This window comes from Triturus cristatus, chromosome 9, assembly GCF_964204655.1.
Source record: "Triturus cristatus chromosome 9, aTriCri1.1, whole genome shotgun sequence".
Taxonomy (NCBI): Eukaryota; Metazoa; Chordata; class Amphibia; order Caudata; family Salamandridae; genus Triturus; species Triturus cristatus.
This window is the reverse complement of record NC_140592.1, coordinates 165,944,764-165,964,016: the sequence shown is the minus strand read 5'-3', so window position 1 is coordinate 165,964,016 and position 19,253 is coordinate 165,944,764. Positions and strand designations below refer to the sequence as shown.

The window sequence follows — 19,253 nt, the reverse complement described above, 5'->3', positions numbered from 1 at the left end:
CAAATCCTTGGCCTTGAAAATTTTAGTACATGGGATTAAAATTGTACCCTTGACCTTGATACTGTCCCCTACCTCTACCCCTTCCCCTCCTCCTTGGCCTGTACTCATTCTCACTGCCATCACTGCTTGTACTCATTGAGTCCATGCTCCTTCGATCCCCCTGTTGACCCTTCTTGGCTTCTTCAAGTTTTTTTTGCACGTACTCTTCTGTCGTATATGGATATATTTTATCCTTAGAGAATTTCTTAAGGTCCTTCTGTAATTTGGAGATTTTGGACTGTAGGAGGTAATCCTTGTACTCTCCTATTTCTATATTGGTTTCCTCCAATTTTCTCTTATATGTGGCCAAGACTACATTGGCTTTCAATCCCTGCTCACTGTTCTGTATTTGTATGAGCAAAGTGTCTACAATCCTCTTGGCCGTTGTTATTATTAGCACTAACCAATCTCTCGTGCATTTCTATGGAATTAAAGCCCAATCTTTTCTGAAGGACGGGTCCTCCAGAAAGATCAGGGGTTCATTGGTCACCAGTAGACCACGAGGTGCAGTGTTTGCCCTCAAGTATTCCGTGAGTATTGCTCCATGTAATATGGCCTTGACATGGGTTTTCTTTAACTCAATTAAGGTGTCCCACCCCTCACCCTGGGTTAAAACCTGGTTGATGGTTGTTTCCCCCAGTAGTGAAGGTCCTTCTAGGATACCTTGGACCAATTCTTCATCAAAGGATAATCCCTGATCAAGTGACATCTTGGAAGAGAGAATGTCACAACACACAATGCAGCAGCGCGTTCTCCCAACTAGTGGAGGTTAAATGAGATGTACCCAGTGGTCATCTACAATAGAAAAACACCCCTACGGCTCAGCGGCCATGCTTTACATAATATTCACAACAAAAAGAAGGGGGAGAAGGAAAAAATCCCTACCTCATCCTCCTCTAAATTACAGTAACCCACAAACTAGGAGGTAGAGAAACGGTCAACTAAATGTTTAGCATTTGCTTAGTTGATTGAGGGAAGCACACATGCTCTGTAAAAACTGCCCTCACCCACAACAAGTTGTGGCATGCTTCATCATCGGGCTACTACTGACGCCTCTGCGCAGACCAACGCTAGAAGCGGAGCAATAGGGAGGGGTAAACAATACAACAATGATACAAACAAACAAAAAGGCAGGATCCTTAAGTGCAGAAATAATAAATGTTAAAACTGACCCAGGGATATCACTATAACATTTTTATTCCTGGACTCCCTAGTCAGATTAAAAAGGTATATATAAAGAGACATATATACACCCAATGGATAGTGGTGGAATGAGTGTATTTAGGTGCTCACCACCCCTCCATCTGCATAGCGGTCAACATGTTTCTGCCGGTTCTAGATCAATTTTCCGGCATTCCTCAGGACAAGTCAGAAGCCTATGCCTTTTTACAACCCCTCTTACTATCCACAGTTGTGGGTTAATACTCCACCTGTAAGTTTGGAGTCTGTGATGTCTCTTACTCTTTCTCAATGGGAACTGAAAGGTAAAAGACACAACAGTGACTCTTGTCGTCACAACAAAATACAGATAAAATATTATATAATGTGTGCTCCCAAACCAACAAAATCAAATGCCAAACCCCCAATTGGTGTGACCCAACATTACAACATATGTGGTGCAAAATTCACCTTCATCAATCAGCAGGCAAGCACTGGCCCTCGTAATGGTATATCCTAGAGCACATAATTTGTGCTTCATATCCATTCATACAAATACTCCACATATAAACAAAGAAGAGACGAACGCGCTGTGACAAGTGAGAAACCACTCTTCAAAGTGCCATTGTGCTGTTAAAAACATACTGGGTACTACTCCCCATTACTTAATCAAGGATTTCCATTTTTAAATCACAAAGGGCCTGAGATGTTTGACAGTACCAGCAAATAAAGAATTATCAGACGGCAAAGAATACATTTTTGCATGACGTTGTCTGTGAGACGTCAACATTATCAAATGTGACGTGCATTTTCCTGCATACTGGGTCTGTGGGTGGGTGCCTGTGTCTCTGAGTGGGTTTGTGAGTGGGTGCATGAGTCTCTGAGCAGATCTGTCAGTGGATACGTGTCTATGTGTGGGTCGTGAGTGGGTGCATGAGTGTCTGAGTGGGTTTGTGATTGGATGCATGAGTCTCTGAGCAGATCTGTCAGTGGATACGTGTCTGTGTGGGTCTTGAGTGGGTGCATGAGTGTCTGAGTGGTCTGTGAGCGGGTGGGTAAGTGTGTGGGTCAGTGAGTGAATGCATGAGTCTCTCAGTGAGTGTGTGAGTGGGTGCGTGAGTGATTGGATCTGTGAGTGGGTGTGTGGGTCTCTGAGTGGGACTGTGAGTGGGTATATGAGTCTCTGAGTGGGTCTGTGAGTATGTGCATAAGTGTCTGAGTGGGGTGTGAGTGGGTGCTAGTGTCTCAGTGGGTGTTTGAGTGGGTGCATGAGTGCCTGAATGAGTCTGTGACTGGGTGTAGGTGAGTGGGTGCATGTGCGGAAATGTAAGGGGGCGTGTGAGTGGGTGCATGAGTCGCTGAGTGTGTGTATGAGTGAATGCATTAGTGTCTGTGGATCTATTTGAATTCGCAAATATCATGCATGGCGCACACAAAGTTTTTCTTTGATTTTTGTTTACCAAACTGTGTCCCAGAAACACCCCTATGTCCCACCCTTGGGGGTCAAGGTACAGCCAACCTGACCCCTTATACCAGTTTCTGCCATTTCATTTGAGCCCCGAGGACTGTTCCGATAAACTAAAATGGCGGCTGCAACTATCTGCTCAGGTTGCAGCCAGCCAATCACAACATTCCTGTTGGCATGTGCATCAGCGTTTTGTCACAAAATAGTTGCAAATTCTTTGCAGCTATAGCCATACAAATTGGGATTTCCTTAAATTTCTCAACAACTATCGAACGGTTTTACACCAAATAACAAAAAGCACAATCTGCGGATCAAAATCTAGCTTTCTGTCTAATTCGGTGTAATTCCGTCCAGTGGTTCGGAATGCAGGAGTGTCTTAAGTCTCAATGGAAATTAACATGAGAAGCGCACTTTTTTTTACCACCACCCCCCTTTTCTTCGGTCCCAACTTGACGCATCAACCCCAAACTTTCCAAGCAAAACAAGAATCACCAAGACACGTTTTTGGGAAAATTTTGTGAAGGTTCGGCAAACGGTGGCAAAGATATAAGCAAGTCAAAATGCGTTGTGTTTGAGTGGGTCTGTGAGTGGGTGCATGAGTGTCTGTGTGGGTAGGTGAGTGGATGCATGAGCCTCTCAGTGGGTCTGTGAGTGGGTGCATGAGTGTCTGCATGGGTCTGTGAGTGGGTATATATATATATATATATGTCCCGGTCCTATATTCCATTTATTGTTGTTTTTTAATTTATTTTATGCATTAGCCATATTTTACTTTAATTTTTCCGGAACAATATTAATAATAATAATATACATGAGTATATCTAATTAATACAGTAATATTATAAACATATTTTAATAATAATGCAATTAATAATATTTATATCATTTTTAATTGAATATATTGTATATGTACCCAACCACTGTCCTTCAAATGAAATGGTGCTGGTTTTGGATGAGCCAGCCCAACATTACCCATAAAAATCCTTTAACTATTTTGTATATGCGTAATATGTTAATATCTCTAATTTTGTATACCTTTAATGTGTGGGTATATATATATATATATATATATATATATCCTCCTCCAGAAGAAAGAGCAGAGGCCACACAGGGGACAAATCGGAAGCACCTTTAATGAGTTTGCGGCATAATGCATTTCGGCCCGGATCGGCCTTCTTCAGATGCCTTTAGTGTTCAGGAGGCATTGAAGCACCTTAATTAGTAAGTCCAGTTGATTCCCCATTGGTAGGGACCCGCTCCGCCCCCTTTCACTACTGAGTGCTCACCATTCCGCAATTCGTAAGAACTGCAGGTCCCAGGATGCACCTGTGATCCAGGTAGGAGCTGCAGGGGGGATATACAATCCAAGTGGAATGTCGGGATGCAGGACGAACAACGGTGTAACAATGCCAATTTCCTGCTTGGGTGATTCTCTCAGTGCCTCCTCAGGTCCCCAAACACTGCTACGGCCCCATATTCCACACAATAGTTTAGGCAGAGGCAGGAGTGTCGATGCATCCCGCCCTACGTATCGCCGCCATCTAATGTTTTTGGAAGTCAGAGGTGGGCCGCGGACCATCCGATACCTTGGAGCACAAACAAACTCTGCCGGAGCAGCAGCCAGCAAAGTCCGTGGCCAACTTGTGTAGCAGGGACCTCTGTAACACGTCACTGGCAGACGTGGACAATATCCAAAGAACCTCCTCCAGAAGAAAGAGCAGAGGCCACACGGGGGACAAATCGGAAACACCTTTAATGAGTTTGCGGCATAATGCATTTCGGCCTGGATCGGCCTTCTTCAGATGCCTTTAGTGTTCAGGAGGCATTGAAGCACCTTAATTAGTAAGTCCAGTTGATTCCCCATTGGTAGGGACCCGCTCCGCCCCCTTTCCACTAGTGCGTGCTCACCATTCCGCAATTCGTAAGAACTGCAGGTCCCAGGATGCACCTGTGATCCAGGTAGGTGCTGCAGGGGGGATATACAATCCAAGTGGAATGTCGGGGTGCAGGACGAACAACGGTGTAACAATGCCAATTTCCTGCTTGGGTGATTCTCTCAGTGCCTCCTCAGGTCCCCAAACACTGCTACGGCCCCATATTCCACACAATAGTTTAGGCAGAGGCAGGAGTGTCGATGCATCCCGCCCTACGTATCGCCGCCATCTAATGTTTTTGGAAGTCAGAGGTGGGCCGCGGACCATCCGATACCTCGGAGCACAAACAAACTCTGCCGGAGCAGCAGCCAGCAAAGTCCGTGGCCAACTTGTGTAGCAGGGACCTCTGTAACACGTCACTGGCAGATGTGGACAATATCCAAAGAACCTCCTCCAGAAGAAAGAGCAGAGGCCACAAGGGGGACAAATCGGAAACACCTTTAATGAGTTTGCGGCATAATGCATTTCGGCCCGGATCGGCCTTCTTCAGATGCCTTTAGTGTTCAGGAGGCATTGAAGCACCTTAATTAGTAAGTCCAGTTGATTCCCCATTGGTAGGGACCCGCTCCGCCCCCTTTCACTAGTGCGTGCTCACCATTCCGCAATTCGTAAGAACTGCAGGTCCCAGGATGCACCTGTGATCCAGGTAGGTGCTGCAGGGGGGATATACAATCCAAGTGGAATGTCGGGGTGCAGGACAAACAACGGTGTAACAATGCCAATTTCCTGCTTGGGTGATTCTCTCAGTGCCTCCTCAGGTCCCCAAACACTGCCACGGCCCCATATTCCACACAATAGTTTAGGCAGAGGCAGGAGTGTCGCTGCATCCCGCCCTACGTATCGCCGCCATCTAATGTTTTTGGAAGTCAGAGGTGGGCCGCGGACATCCGATACCTCGGAGCACAAACAAACTCTGCCGGAGCAGCAGCCAGCAAAGTCCGTGGCCAACTTGTGTAGCAGGGACCTCTGTAACACGTCACTGGCAGACGGGGACAATATCCAAAGAACCTCCTCCAGAAGAAAGAGCAGAGGCCACACGGGGGACAAATCGGAAACACCTTTAATGAGTTTGCGGCATAATGCATTTCGGCCCGGATCGGCCTTCTTCAGATGCCTTTAGTGTTCAGGAGGCATTGAAGCACCTTAATTAGTAAGTCCAGTTGATTCCCCATTGGTAGGGACCCGCTCCGCCCCCTTTCCACTAGTGCGTGCTCACCATTCCGCAATTTGTAAGAACTGCAGGTCCCAGGATGCACCTGTGATCCAGGTAGGTGCTGCAGGGGGGATATACAATCCAAGTGGAATGTCGGGGTGCAGGACGAACAACGGTGTAACAATGCCAATTTCCTGCTTGGGTGATTCTCTCAGTGCCTCCTCAGGTCCCCAAACACTGCTACGGCCCCATATTCCACACAATAGTTTAGGCAGAGGCAGGAGTGTCGATGCATCCCGCCCTACGTATCGCCGCCATCTAATGTTTTTGGAAGTCAGAGGTGGGCCGCGGACCATCCGATACCTCGGAGCACAAACAAACTCTGCCGGAGCAGCAGCCAGCAAAGTCCGTGGCCAACTTGTGTAGCAGGGACCTCTGTAACACGTCACTGGCAGACGTGGACAATATCCAAAGAACCTCCTCCAGAAGAAAGAGCATATATATATATGCAACCAACCCTGCCAAGGGAAATGATGACAGGCGTAGACTCCGTGAGGATAAAGCAAAAAGTGGGTTTATTTCACAAGGAAGGCCACGACGCGTTTCGACGGCAAGCCGCCTTTATCACTACGACGGGCTTCACCTTCGACAGCCATTTAATGCCGAGTTACTTGAAAAATCGTCATGTCAACGGTAAACACATAGACATAGAAGTGTGCGCTCTACCCAGAAATCTGCTCAGAAAACAGACTATTTTACGTTTTTCACATTGTCTTCAGCATACATCTACATTATTTCTTTTCGCATTAATTTGAGTGTACATACCTATGAATATTGTTAGTATCTCTAAAAGTATAATACTGTATAATTCCTCCTCTTAAACAGAAAATACCGTTATAATACGTAGGTATAGTCCAGAAAAAGGGAACGGATCACCTCGATGGATGACTATTAGATAATAAAGATAGCAAAAACCAAAGGAAATGATGGACGGAGTGTTGAACATTGCAAGCACTCACCCCCAGTCAACTGATCTGGGTTTAATCCATCACCGTTCTTTAGCCCACTCTGCCACCCCAGTTCAGACATGGCCATATGCAAATCAGTCTGACCCTGTGCCTCATGGGAACAGTCCAGCCCGAACTGCCAAGCCATGTCTTCCCTGGACCGGAAACAAGCTTCCTAGGACCGGTGGTTTTTGCTTTGTTCGCCATAAGTTGGCAGGGTATGCTCAGACGTGAGTCCCTTGCTCACTTTGCCACTGGATTCAAGCAAGCCTGGCTGAAGACGGCTGAAATGCCAGAAACCGGTCCTAGGAAGCTTGTTTCCGGTCCAGGGAAGACATGGCTTGGCAGTTCGGGCTGGACTGTTCCCATGAGGCACAGGGTCAGCCTGATTTGCATATGGCCATGTCTGAACTGGGGTGGCAGAGTGGCCTAAAGAACGGTGATGGATTAAACCCAGATCATTATACTGGGGGTGAGTGCTTGCAATGTTCAACACTCCGTCCATCATTTCCTTTGGTTTTTGCTTTGTTCGCCATAAGTTGGCAGGGTATGCTCAGATGTGAGTCCCTTGCTCACTTTGCCACTGGATTCAAGCAAGCCTGGCTGAAGACGGCTGAAATGCCAGAAACCGGTCCTAGGAAGCTTGTTTCCAGTCCAGGGAAGACATGGCTTGGCAGTTCGGGCTGGACTGTTCCCATGAGGCACAGGGTCAGACTGATTCGCATATGGCCATGTCTGAACTGGGGTGGCAGAGTGGGCTAAAGAACGGTGATGGATTAAACCCAGATCATTTGACTGGGGGTGAGTGCTTGCAATGTTCAACACTCCGTCCATCATTTCCTTTGGTTTTTGCTCAGATAATAAAGATATACATTCATAAATTGAATACATATATAAAGATCAATTGAAATCAAATTGAAAATCAATACACAGTCATCTCATACATTGTAAAGCCCAAGTGGGCTAATATAAATCGTTCTGCAGCTGGACAATCTCTTATCTTAATGACAATAAGGAGCAGAAAAATACAAAAACAATATTCAAACTAAATACCTTCAAATGAAAAGAGGAATTGAAAGGAGAAATGTATGCAAGACAAAAAAAGAAAGAGAAAAACTCTGATCTATACATAAAATACATTTTAGAAAAGGAGAAAGACGAATGAAACACGTGGTAAACCTATTATAAAGATATCACATATCTGAAAAAATCTGGGTATACAACTAGACCAACTAACTCAAAAAATATTACAAAAGAAAAACAGGTGAGCCTGAAGTAAAAAACGTATAGAAGCTGGGTACGGAACAGGACAGGCAGATACGGACTACAGATGTACAGACAGAGCTTCATCAGCATTCATACCATTGGGAATTTTGGTATTAAACAGAGTTATGGATTTGGATTCAAGTCTACGGAGTGCCTGTTGTCTATTACCTCCTCTCGGATTTTTGGGTACAGTATCGATAACACAGTAGGAGAGATCACTTGCATTCCCACAGTGATATTGGTTGATGTGTCTAGCTACAGGGTAGTTGGGGTCATCATTATTAATGGCCCGCATATGTTGAAGAATATATATATATATATATATATATATATATATATATATATATATATATATATATATATATATATATTCCACCTACTGCAGAGGGAAAAAAACCTTTACAACACACTACAAACCACTACTCTTTGACTCATTTTAAACCTCTTTCAAATTATCCACTACCTCCACTCTCTGACCTCTCATACTACTATGAACTCCCAAATACCCTTTCCCAACTCTTCCCTTCATTATCCCCCTTTATCCTAATCATCTAACTAAACAGGCACATGTGTCCACCACTCCAATGCTGAGCTATGGCCACCTTGTCTTTCCGGGTCTACTTACCAAAAAATTGGAGCGACTGCACATAATGGCCTACTGGAAGGTATTCAATCTCCCATACTCAAAACGGGCCACATTGATTCGGCTGGAGTTCAGTATCTCAACGATGGACATTGAATGCAAAAATAATATAGTAAAACTTTACCATCGTGTGACTAAGGCGGGTCCTGACACAATCAGGGAAGTGCTAAAAGCAGTTTTCCAGGACAATAACAGCTGCTGGGCTAGGTATCTCCGAAGGCAAACGAGTCACTGGGCTTGCCCCCAGATATTATAACTGACACATCCTTAACAATGGCCAGCCTAAAAAGTTTGTTAAAGAAACAGGGTAAGCGATTTTCAAGGGAACAGGATCTTGAATGGATTAGATATACCACTGGTGCAGAGGCCCTTGTCTACTCACACGAAACCACAGCAGGTCAACCATATCTGAAAGCAGGGCTGGGAAGACAAGCCTTACAGAACATACTGAGAACCAGGCTCCTAACACTGCCAATATGGGACTACAGTGCCTACTGGAAAAACACATTGCGAGGAAACAAGGGATGTTGTTTGTGCCAATATCACAAAGAATCAGCCGAACAAATCATTTATTGCTTACCAGTCCTGCTAGGACAGAGGCGATTATACCTAAGAACAATGTTCCTGCAAAATGGTGTAGGAACATGCAAAAAGGCCCTAATGTTCATCTACACCACCACGGTGCTGATGGTCCTCGCATGAATTGTCAAGTTTTCCGCGGTAGTAGGAAGAATTCTATGAACAACCCAAGAAACGGAGTCAAAATATTGCAATATACAAGCAGCTGATCGTTTCTTGCTGCAGTAACACTTTCTGGGGGAGCACCCCTTATGAATTGGCACTAAATAACTTAACACACGCACTTCGCACCGTAGAACCCCGTGGAGTACATTGGTTCGCACGAAGGGTGCACTACTCGGGGGTCCTGTGCGCGGGTCTGACTTTACTTCTAGCATCTTATTTACCTCTGGCACAATCTGTTGGTGGGGTTCTTGGCATAAATACGTGCCACATAGACACATGCACTATACCTGTACCACCGATTTTAATACCTCATTATCATTGATCTGGGAGGAGTACTGTTTTTAACTTGCATTATATGTTACACCAATTCCGATGCATGCCTATGCACAATTTAATTTTATGCATGTCCGCATGGCACAATATTGCACGCCCACGAACCCCTTGGTTTTTTGGCTTCACCCAGCATTGCCTTATTCTGTATTTGCCACACAAAACAACTCTTTGGGTTATTTGCTGCTCCCATATTACTGGGCTGTAGCACTTCCTGATGCTCTTAACCTCATTTGGGCGACAAATGTTGTGACATTTTATATTTTTAAATTTGGTGTCGTTTAATGATGTAATTTACATTGTCTTTTGCAAATAATTTTAGGTAATCATACAATAAAGATTTTACTTTATTTACTTACTTAAAAATACAACAATGCACTTGAATGCAGCCAAGAGTGATTAACAGTGGCTCAGAGTAATTCAAGAATTCCAGCAATCGCTTTTTTGGTTTTCTTCGTTCATATGGAGAAAGGCAGCATCATTTACAGAATATACACATTCTATGCAGCTATATTGGTAGTCCCCATCCACAAAATGAAAGATTTCAGATGAGTTTGCTGTGTTATTGAGAATATTATAGCAGCACTGTTCTGCTTATTTATAAGTTGCTCCCTTATACATAAACGTTATAACAACTCAGCCTAACTACAAGAAATCCTATTGTGCAGGTTATATTTTGATGATGGCGATAGATAAATATATGTAGGGCATGAACAGATACCCAGAGAAGGTCCTGTCCTTGTGCTTAAACTAGAAAAAAAGGCTTATGTGAAAAGCCAAGTTTTTAAACCTTTACAAATTCCCCATTGCTTGCTTCATTGTGAAGACATAAAGGGAGAGAATTCCATTGTTTAGGGGCAAGGTAGGAAAATGCCTTGCCTTCCATTCAGGTGTGAAAGATCTGACAGGTGTTCAACAGACACGTGTCTGCAGACCTTAAAACACAACAAAGGAAGTATCATAAAATGTTCTACTGCAAGCCCAGTTCTTTGCTCAGACTATCAGGGATCCTGAATACCATGGCTGTGTAGTCTTGATACCACTTCATGCCTCTTTCATCTGCCAGCAGATGCTTCCTGCCCCTTTATCTCACTCTTTAAGATTCTTTTTAATCCTTGCTTTTTTTCTTTGCCACTGTTTTTTCCATCCTCCATCTTCCCTCCCATTCATGGTTTCTCTGTATTGCCTTGGGTCAAAGACACCCACGGAGGTGATAAATTGGGTATTGTCAGCATAAGACATTAAAGAAAAGCCCAAATCCCTGATACGTTGAGCCAGAAGCGAAATGTAATTGTTAAAGAGGGTAGGACTGAGCGCGGATCCCTGGGAAACACAAAGAACAGAAACCTGGGAACAGCGAGCGAGCACAGTTTGTGCTCTGTCATTCAAGAATGAGGCCAACCATTCCAGTGCTTTTCCCTAAATGCCAACTTATCGAAGTATCTGACAGAAGACAATAAGAGCAACCATGTCAAGGCCTGTGCTTAAATCAAGCAGCATTAGTGCCGCAATTCTGCCCTTGTCCAACAGGATTTTAATCTCATTCAACAACACAAGAAGAGCAGTCTCAGTACAATGCAGCAGGCGAATTCCCACATGTGATTTGACCAGAATTTTATGTCTCAAGAAAGGCAGAAAGTTGGGAATTACCTTCCCTTTCTAGGACTTTGACTGGGAATGGAAGTAAAGAAATGGTAGATATACACTTATCTTTTGGTGATCCGCTGTGGGATTTTTAACAGCAGAATTACTAATGTTTTCTTCCCGGATACTGGAATGGTAGCTGAATCTAACAAGGTTTTGCAGACTCTCCATTACCTTGTGGAAGTTAGTGACAGGACAAGGGTCAAAGAGCGATTCTGACTTGCCTTGTGGAAGTTAGTGGCAGGACAATGGTCAAGGGGTGATCCTGGTTTAGTCAGGATTCAGAGTACCTCAGGATTTATAGATGTGAAAGTGCACAAGGACAGATGTGCCAGACAGACAAAAGATGGGCAGTCCCTCTTCCTTTCCAGCATTGCATCAGTAGTGGGAAAAGACTGCTTCATATTCAGTATCGTCGTCTCAAAGTACTTAGAAAAGATGTGCATAGTCCTTCCAACTGAGCATGAGTGTTTAATTCGATGGAGGAGAGAAGATGGTTTCAATTTTGAGGACTTCTCCAGGCAAATTATCCTCCTGCTCTGATAACACCTGAATGAAATGACCACTGCACCTTTCTGCAGAGCTTTTTGTACTTTTTAAATTCTGCATGGTGAAATTCTTTAGATATTGGACTGTGCTCTGCTCTCCTCTGCTGCTTGAAAGGTTTGCAGTGTTGTTTGGCTTCAACTAATTACTATAAAAACCATGGTGCTGAGGGTAATAATTTTTTGTTCAATAGCCCATGGTCATCCATTTATTATAGTTGGTGGCATTGAGGTTCATATCTAAGCTGAAAACAGCTAAGCACAGATAATTAGTTTGATCTTTCTTTAGGGAATTGTCAGACGTTTTGGCCGAGGATATGTCATCTTTGAAAGATGTTTAGTGGGGGCACTCTAGGGGGGCTAAAGGTGATACAGAATGGAACACCCTGAGGATCTGTTTAGGGGAAACAAATAGGCACATCAGTTTTGACAATTGGAATAAAAGATTAAGTCCAAAGTGTGTCCCCTCATGTGTGGGTGAAGATACTAATTTATTCAATTTCAAACCAGCCCAGCGTCATTAGTGACATCATGCCAAATTTTAAAATCTCCTTGTAAGAAGAAATGTGTGGTCTTAAGAACATAAGGGGAGATAAGGTCCGCAAATTTGATCCCAAATTCAGACACTTCCCCGGAGGCCTCTATGACATATAATCCATTTTTATAATCTATTGTTATATTCTGTTTAGAAGGTATCTCTATATTGTTGCTTGAATTTTTCTTGTAAATATGATAATATAGTCAGAATTATAATTTTAATGTTAAGATTGTCCAACAAATTGAAGTCTCAACAAGACCAATATACTCCTAAACTCACTGGAAAGAGAGTTAAGGCAAACAATATAAACTCATGTTAGGGTCAGAAGGTTTAGACTTCACTCAAACAAACCAATATCATTGGGAGCCAAGCACTGCACTCTGCCACAGGATGCCTGGAGCTTTGTAAAGTGCAAATTCTGTAAATTGCTCATTGAGTTCTGTATTTTCTTGGCTACAATGACTCTTTAAAATGTGCATTTTTAGTTTCCCTCATCACTTATATTTTTGCAGTTTCAGTTATTGTTGTAGATGGCATACATGTTTAGTGGGGTTGATTCCCAAAATGTCTTTATACTAATATGTTATGTATGTAGTGCAACACGTGTGTATACGTGTGTGTGTTTGAGTGTAACATTTGCAACAATTAGCATTAAAAGTTAAAAATAGATGAAAATACATCTTTAAAAAACAGAATAAAAATCAATTCCATTTTTATTGCAATGCTCGTAAAACACATATAAATGGGAAGCAAATAACAACTACTAAATTCAATTTATAGGAGCTGCCTGAATAAGTGTCATGCGTGATCTTGCAAGTTCCCATCTAAAATCTGAGTTAGATTGATAAAGGTAACATAATAAAGGTTTTATCACTCCAAGATTGAGCAGTGACTCTTTTTGTACTTCTTGCCAGGCTAAAATGGCACTCCCCCTTCATTATCGACCTCCTGAGTGATAGACAAGCATTTAGGGAGTAGATTTGCAAAGGGCGTTTCAGTGATTTTAAAACCTTGATCATAAAAAACAAAAACTACACACATCAGTCAGACAATTAACCTAGTCACTAATTCCCGCTCCACCGTGTACTGATTAAACCTTGCCAGTTTTCCTTGAGCCTGGAAGCTTTGACGCTTAGGGGAGGGTGGAAGTGTTAATTCTTTATGGAATGTGATAAAGGCAGGGGCAAACCAAATGGAGATAGAAAAGTGTTCAGGAACCTTAGATGCAAATGAGACTATGGGCCAAATGTACGACCATTGATGTTTGCGCCTCACAAATTGCATTAAATTGTGAGTCGCAATTTGCGAGTCGCAAATATCAATGTACAACAGTGTCAGAGACACTGTTTGTGATTTCCAATTGGGTCGCAAATTGCATGCCTCATGCATATTAATGAGGCTGTCGCAATTTGTGACCCCATTGGGAAAGGCTTGCACTCCAAGGGGTGGTGGCCTGCTGGGGTCAGCAGACCTCCATGTCTGGGGCTCCTTTTAAATAAAGAAGTTATTTATTTTTATTTTTAAATGCCACCCGTTTTCCTTAAAGGAAAACGGGATGCATTTAAAAAATAAAAATGTAACCTTTCATTTGCATTTTTTAAGGGCAGACAGTGGTCCTTGGGACCACTGCCTGCCCTTTAAAAATGTTTGCACTTGCATTCCCAAAGGGGAACGGGACCCCTTCCCGTTTGCGAGTTTTTTACCACCCTTCTGAGAAGGTGATAAACTGCAAGTGTTTTGTGCCCGCAATTGCGGTCACAAAACATTCTTACATAGCTTTTGGAGTCGCTATTAGGAAGAGACCGCCCCTTCCAAATAGCGAGTCGCTAATCCTATTTTGCGAGTCGTAAAATAGGATTAGTACATGGGCCACACGTTTTTCGCGGTGCAAACTGGTCTAAAACCCATTTGCACCCGCAAAAAACCTTAGTACATCTGGCCCTATGTTTGTTTGCATTTGTAATATCTCATCTTGCGAGGAACTTTGTCCAGGAATGCCAACCTCCTGTAAAATGCAGCTTACAGTCAGTAGACCACACAGATGCCATAATGGTCTTATTGTCTAGGAAAGCTTAAACATAACTATATCCTCTTGATTAACCAGTTTAGGGAGGCCGAAATCACCCTGTAATACATTGCTACTAGCAAAATGATTTAGTAGCAGCAGTTGGCGTGAAGCAATAAGTGGTTTCGAAAGTTTTTGTGCCTACGTGGAATGTATGTATGTATGTATGTATGGGGTATTTCTATAGCATGAACCTAGCCAAAACGTAGCGGACCACTGTATAGGTCAACGGTAAATATAAATTTAATGAGTGATAGGAAAAGCGTTGGGGCAGTCCTTTTTTTTAATTTCAAAGTATTTTATTAATTTTTTAAAACATGTACATTCACATTTCCATTATGAGGTTCCAGCCAAACGTGGTTGGTGTTGCAGTAATTACAGGTACTGTGGTATACGTGTTTAACTGAGCCCCTCTAAGTTGACTTGCTGGGAAATTAGGAACAGGATGGTAGAAAGAGATTAGATAGGAAAGAAAGAGTGGAGAAGTGTTCTATAGCTATGAGCCTAGTCTGGGTTTGTAGCCCTGTGTGAAATCCAACCCCCCCTGGGGACCCCAAGTGGACTCACAAGGATTCATAGGAGCCCAGATACATGTCTAGCGACTTCCATATCGCCCTAGTAGTGGGTCTCCTGGGTGAGTTTTGCAGGGCAGTGCTATCTGTGCCTCTGAGGTACGTCACCCAATTGACCCAGCCTTTGTATGATGTCCTAGCAGTATCCTTCCAGTTGGACAGGACCAGTTTCACTGCCGCGGTCAGTAGGAGGCCGAGTAGGTCCCTGTCATGCTGTGCAGTAAGTCCTGTGGTCATGAATGCGGTGGTGAGGGAAGAGAATTCTGGAATTAGTGTGCATCCCAGCACCTTCTTTATGAAATCAAAGATTTTCTCCCAGAACGTTTTGAGTTTTGGGCAATAGAATATGAGATGTGCTAGATCCCCCTTTTTGTTGCCGCAGTTCCAGCATAGGTCGTTTTCTCTGAGGCCCAGCGAGGCTAACCGAGCGGGGGTCCAGAAAGTCTTGTGGAGTAGCCAGAATTTTGTTTGTGATAGTACTAATGGACACATGGATGTTGTTCTATTTTGTGTTCAACATCTCTTGATTCTAGGGGTACGTTCTTCTGCACACTGATAATTTCACTCCAGATTTGACACTCACCCATCTTCTCTGATTTTTTCCAGTGCATTCTCTGTGTAGTCTACTGTTTACTGATACTTTCACAACTGCTTTGCTACTTGCTTCTCTTGTTCACTGTGAATGGGTGCTGTTCTGTGGTATTAGCACTCTGTGTGTATTCCGCCATATACGTATCTCGTCCATCTTGTTCAATGTGTGAGGGTGTTACTCTGCGGTAGTCAAGACAGAATGTGTGTATTTTACTGTATATTCTAGTTTTATTCCAAATTTGTTCAGTGTGTATATTTGTGCACCTCTATGGTAGCCAGCAATGTCTGTGTAAGTTCTACCACTAAAATATCTCTCCATATGATTTACTTCTTCAATGTTTATAGGTATCACTCACTTGCATCCAATACTGAATAGTGTTTTATACAATGCACTAATAAATATATTCCATATTTTTCCCCCATCCATCTTGCCCAATGTGTGTGGGTACCATTCTGTAGTAACAAGCATTGTCTGTGTATATTCTACTGTATTCTAACAGTATTACTCCAGGTTGCTTCCTCATTCATTTTATTCAGTGTGTGGCGGCGCCAATATGTGGGAACTTACATCCGATATGTATATTATACAGTACACTAATAGTTCTATTCCAGATGTGTCTGTTATCCATCTTGTTCAATGTGTGTGGGTGCCCTCTGTTGTAGCCAGCATTGCTCGTGTATATTGTACTGGGCATTTATGTATTACACCAGGTTTGTCCCTCATCCATTTTTAGTGGGTGTGACTCCCTGGGAATTGGCAAGGACTATGTTTATTTGACTGTACCCCAAATGTTTTATTCTAGATATGTCTCTAGTCTGCTTTATTTCTGGGTCCTATTCCATGATAGCCGAGGTTATCTGCGTGCATACCTCTTCTTTCCACGGATGAAAGTGAACAGCAGCTGTGCCAGTTCATGAAACACAGTAAAAGTTGATGTGGCTTGTGTTTGGCATCTGTCCCTTTAGAATTAAATTAAGAATGCAGGGAAAAAGTCAGTTAAAATGTCTGCTCATGTTATCCCTATTGAAAATGAGCAGAGTCGCTCTTGAGATTCGATACCTCTTGATTGACGTCATATACTAGGCATTTAATATGTGTCATAAAACTTTGGGGATGAAATTGTCACATGAGTAATTCCATAATTACCTGCAGTCTCCGGTACTTTAACGAGGAGAAAATGCGATATCATCTGATTACCTACGTATTATTTTACAATATTTGAGGACCTTAGGTCTAGCTGTTACTCATACACTCACCTAATAGGGATTGTTTGTTAAAAAAAACACTCTTCCTGAATGTAAGAGCTAAAAGAGCGAATGTTTTCACCGAACTTCATATTTTTTGTTGAAAAGCAAAGAAAAGGTCTGTAGGTATTTTACGGGGCTGGTGTGATACTGCCTCCGTTTTATTTGTATCTATATTTATTATTAGATCAATAGATGTTATCAACGGGTGCATCTCTGTCACAGTTGTTTACTGAACACACCAGGCTTGGGGTAGACTCAAGAGGGCAGGTTTACCAACTTTTCAAGCAACGCATCGTGGCAACCAAAGTCCTGCACTGCGCGAAAGGGACAGAGCAGGAAAGGACCATGGGCCAGATGTACGACCATTGGATTTTGCGCCTCACAATTTGCAACAAATTGCGAGGCACAAAATCAAATGTACAACAGTGTGTTTAACACTGTTTGCAATTCCCAATGGGGTCGCAAATGGCGAGGCTCCATAATATTAATGAGCCTCTCGCAATTTGCGAGCCCATTGGGAATGATCCGCCCTCCCAGGTATGGTGGCCTGCTGGGCTCAGCAGACAAACATGTCTTGGACTGCTTTTAAATAAATCAGTTTTTCTGTTTTTTAAATGCAGTCCGTTTTCCCTAAAGGAAAACGGGATGCATTTAAAAAAAAAGAAAAGTTTTAGTTAAATTTTTTAAGGGCAGGCAGGTTTCCCTGGGCCCACTGCCTGCCCTTAGAAAATTATTTTGCATGCATTTGCAAATGGTAAGGGGTCCCCTGGGGACCCCTTCCCATTTGCAAATGCATTACCACCTACTTGAAGTAGGTGGTAATTGCGAGTGTTTTGCGACCGCAATTGCGGTCGCAAAAAATGAGTACATGGGTTTGACTCGCTATTTGGAAGGGAACGCCCCTTCTAAATAGCGAGTTTTTTGCGAGTCGCAAATCATCTGCGACTCACATAATTGTGTTGGTACAGGGCCATGACAATTTTAGCATGCGCAAATGGGTTGCTAACCCGTTTGCGCATGCTAAAATTGTTCGTACATCTGGCACATATCTACTAAGATATGGTGCTGTCTTTCTCCCTCTCTATTTGTACTGGGTCACTTTAGACTGCCATGTAGCAACTAATACACCAGTGTAACATCGTGCAAGGATTTGTGCATTCTCTCGAGTATTAGCTGTTACCGGAAGGGGACCATTCCAGTACAAAAAACATGCTTTAATACTTTACCCTCTTTGACGTGTGCTGTACAGGGCAGCACATATGCAAAGTTGGAAACATTTGGAAAGTTTTAAAACTAGCTCCACTGGCATGCCTACCTCAAGGAGGCAAACATTTGTAATGCATATCCTTGTCTACCAATGTTAGAAGATATGGATTTGCATCCAAACCCATGTGTCCATAGGAATGCCCAAATATAACCCATGGAAAACCAAATTTGAAGCAAAGTAATGCAAAGTAGCCAATTTCACTACTTTGTGTTATTTTGGTCAACTTTCAATCACATACCCTGACTTGCGTTGGAAAGTAAATACCACCACAACACTTTGTGCCAGGTTTGTGTTATACAAGCAACGCAAACCAGGTGCAACGTGTCAGTAAATATTGACCGTTGTCCAAAGCATTGTGAGATCAAAGGCAACTCAAAGGAGCAAAAAAATCTGTATGAACATTATTTCACTGTTGTGTCATGCCTCGGCTGTCAGATGAACCCGTAGAATGTGAAATGTATTCTATGTCCTGCATCTGATCAAACATTGTGTTTCATTTTGTAGAAGAAGAGAAAGCAGAGTTCACGCAACGATGATGACGAGGATGCAATCAGTGTCTGCAGCCTTGATCCAAGTGATGTAAGTGATATGTCTCATGGTGGACTGTGGGGGTGTTGGGGTGGATAGATGATTCTGGCACTGCGTCTTCTCTCCTGCATATTACAGTACGTGTTCTTCTGCAATTATACTTATCCTAATATTGAACGCGTTTGCTGTGTAATTTCGGGCATGTTGGATCTGTTTTATTCCTGTGCTTTGTGGTTTTGTAAACTGATGGTTCACATGTGTAAGATCCTTGCAAGAGCATCCGCACATAAAATTGTTGAATTTCTATCACACATGTATGAAGCATACACTTTCTGGAAGGCATATAATGTTTATTGTTTGAAAGAGAAGCACAGTAAACATATGTGTGCAAGACCGTACTTGGGATTAATGCACTTAGTGAGCCAGGAGTAGTTACATCTGAAGACCCTACTATGGATTAAAGTACTTAGTGAGCCAGACAGTAGTTACATCTGAAGATATGTCTCTCTAGTGTTG

General features: G+C 42.9%; 1 protein-coding gene across 2 annotated transcripts in view; it reads left to right on the top strand.

The window, feature by feature from the left end:
• The window catches only part of ARHGEF3 (Rho guanine nucleotide exchange factor 3), an 898,185-nt gene that overhangs the window by 517,775 nt on the left and 361,157 nt on the right, over positions 1–19,253 (top strand). For both annotated transcript variants that reach the window (XM_085624661.1, XM_085624662.1), the window contains one exon: positions 18,714–18,788. In XM_085624661.1, the coding sequence (XP_085480787.1) occupies positions 18,714–18,788 (75 nt within the window). The remainder of the gene's footprint in view (positions 1–18,713; positions 18,789–19,253) is intronic.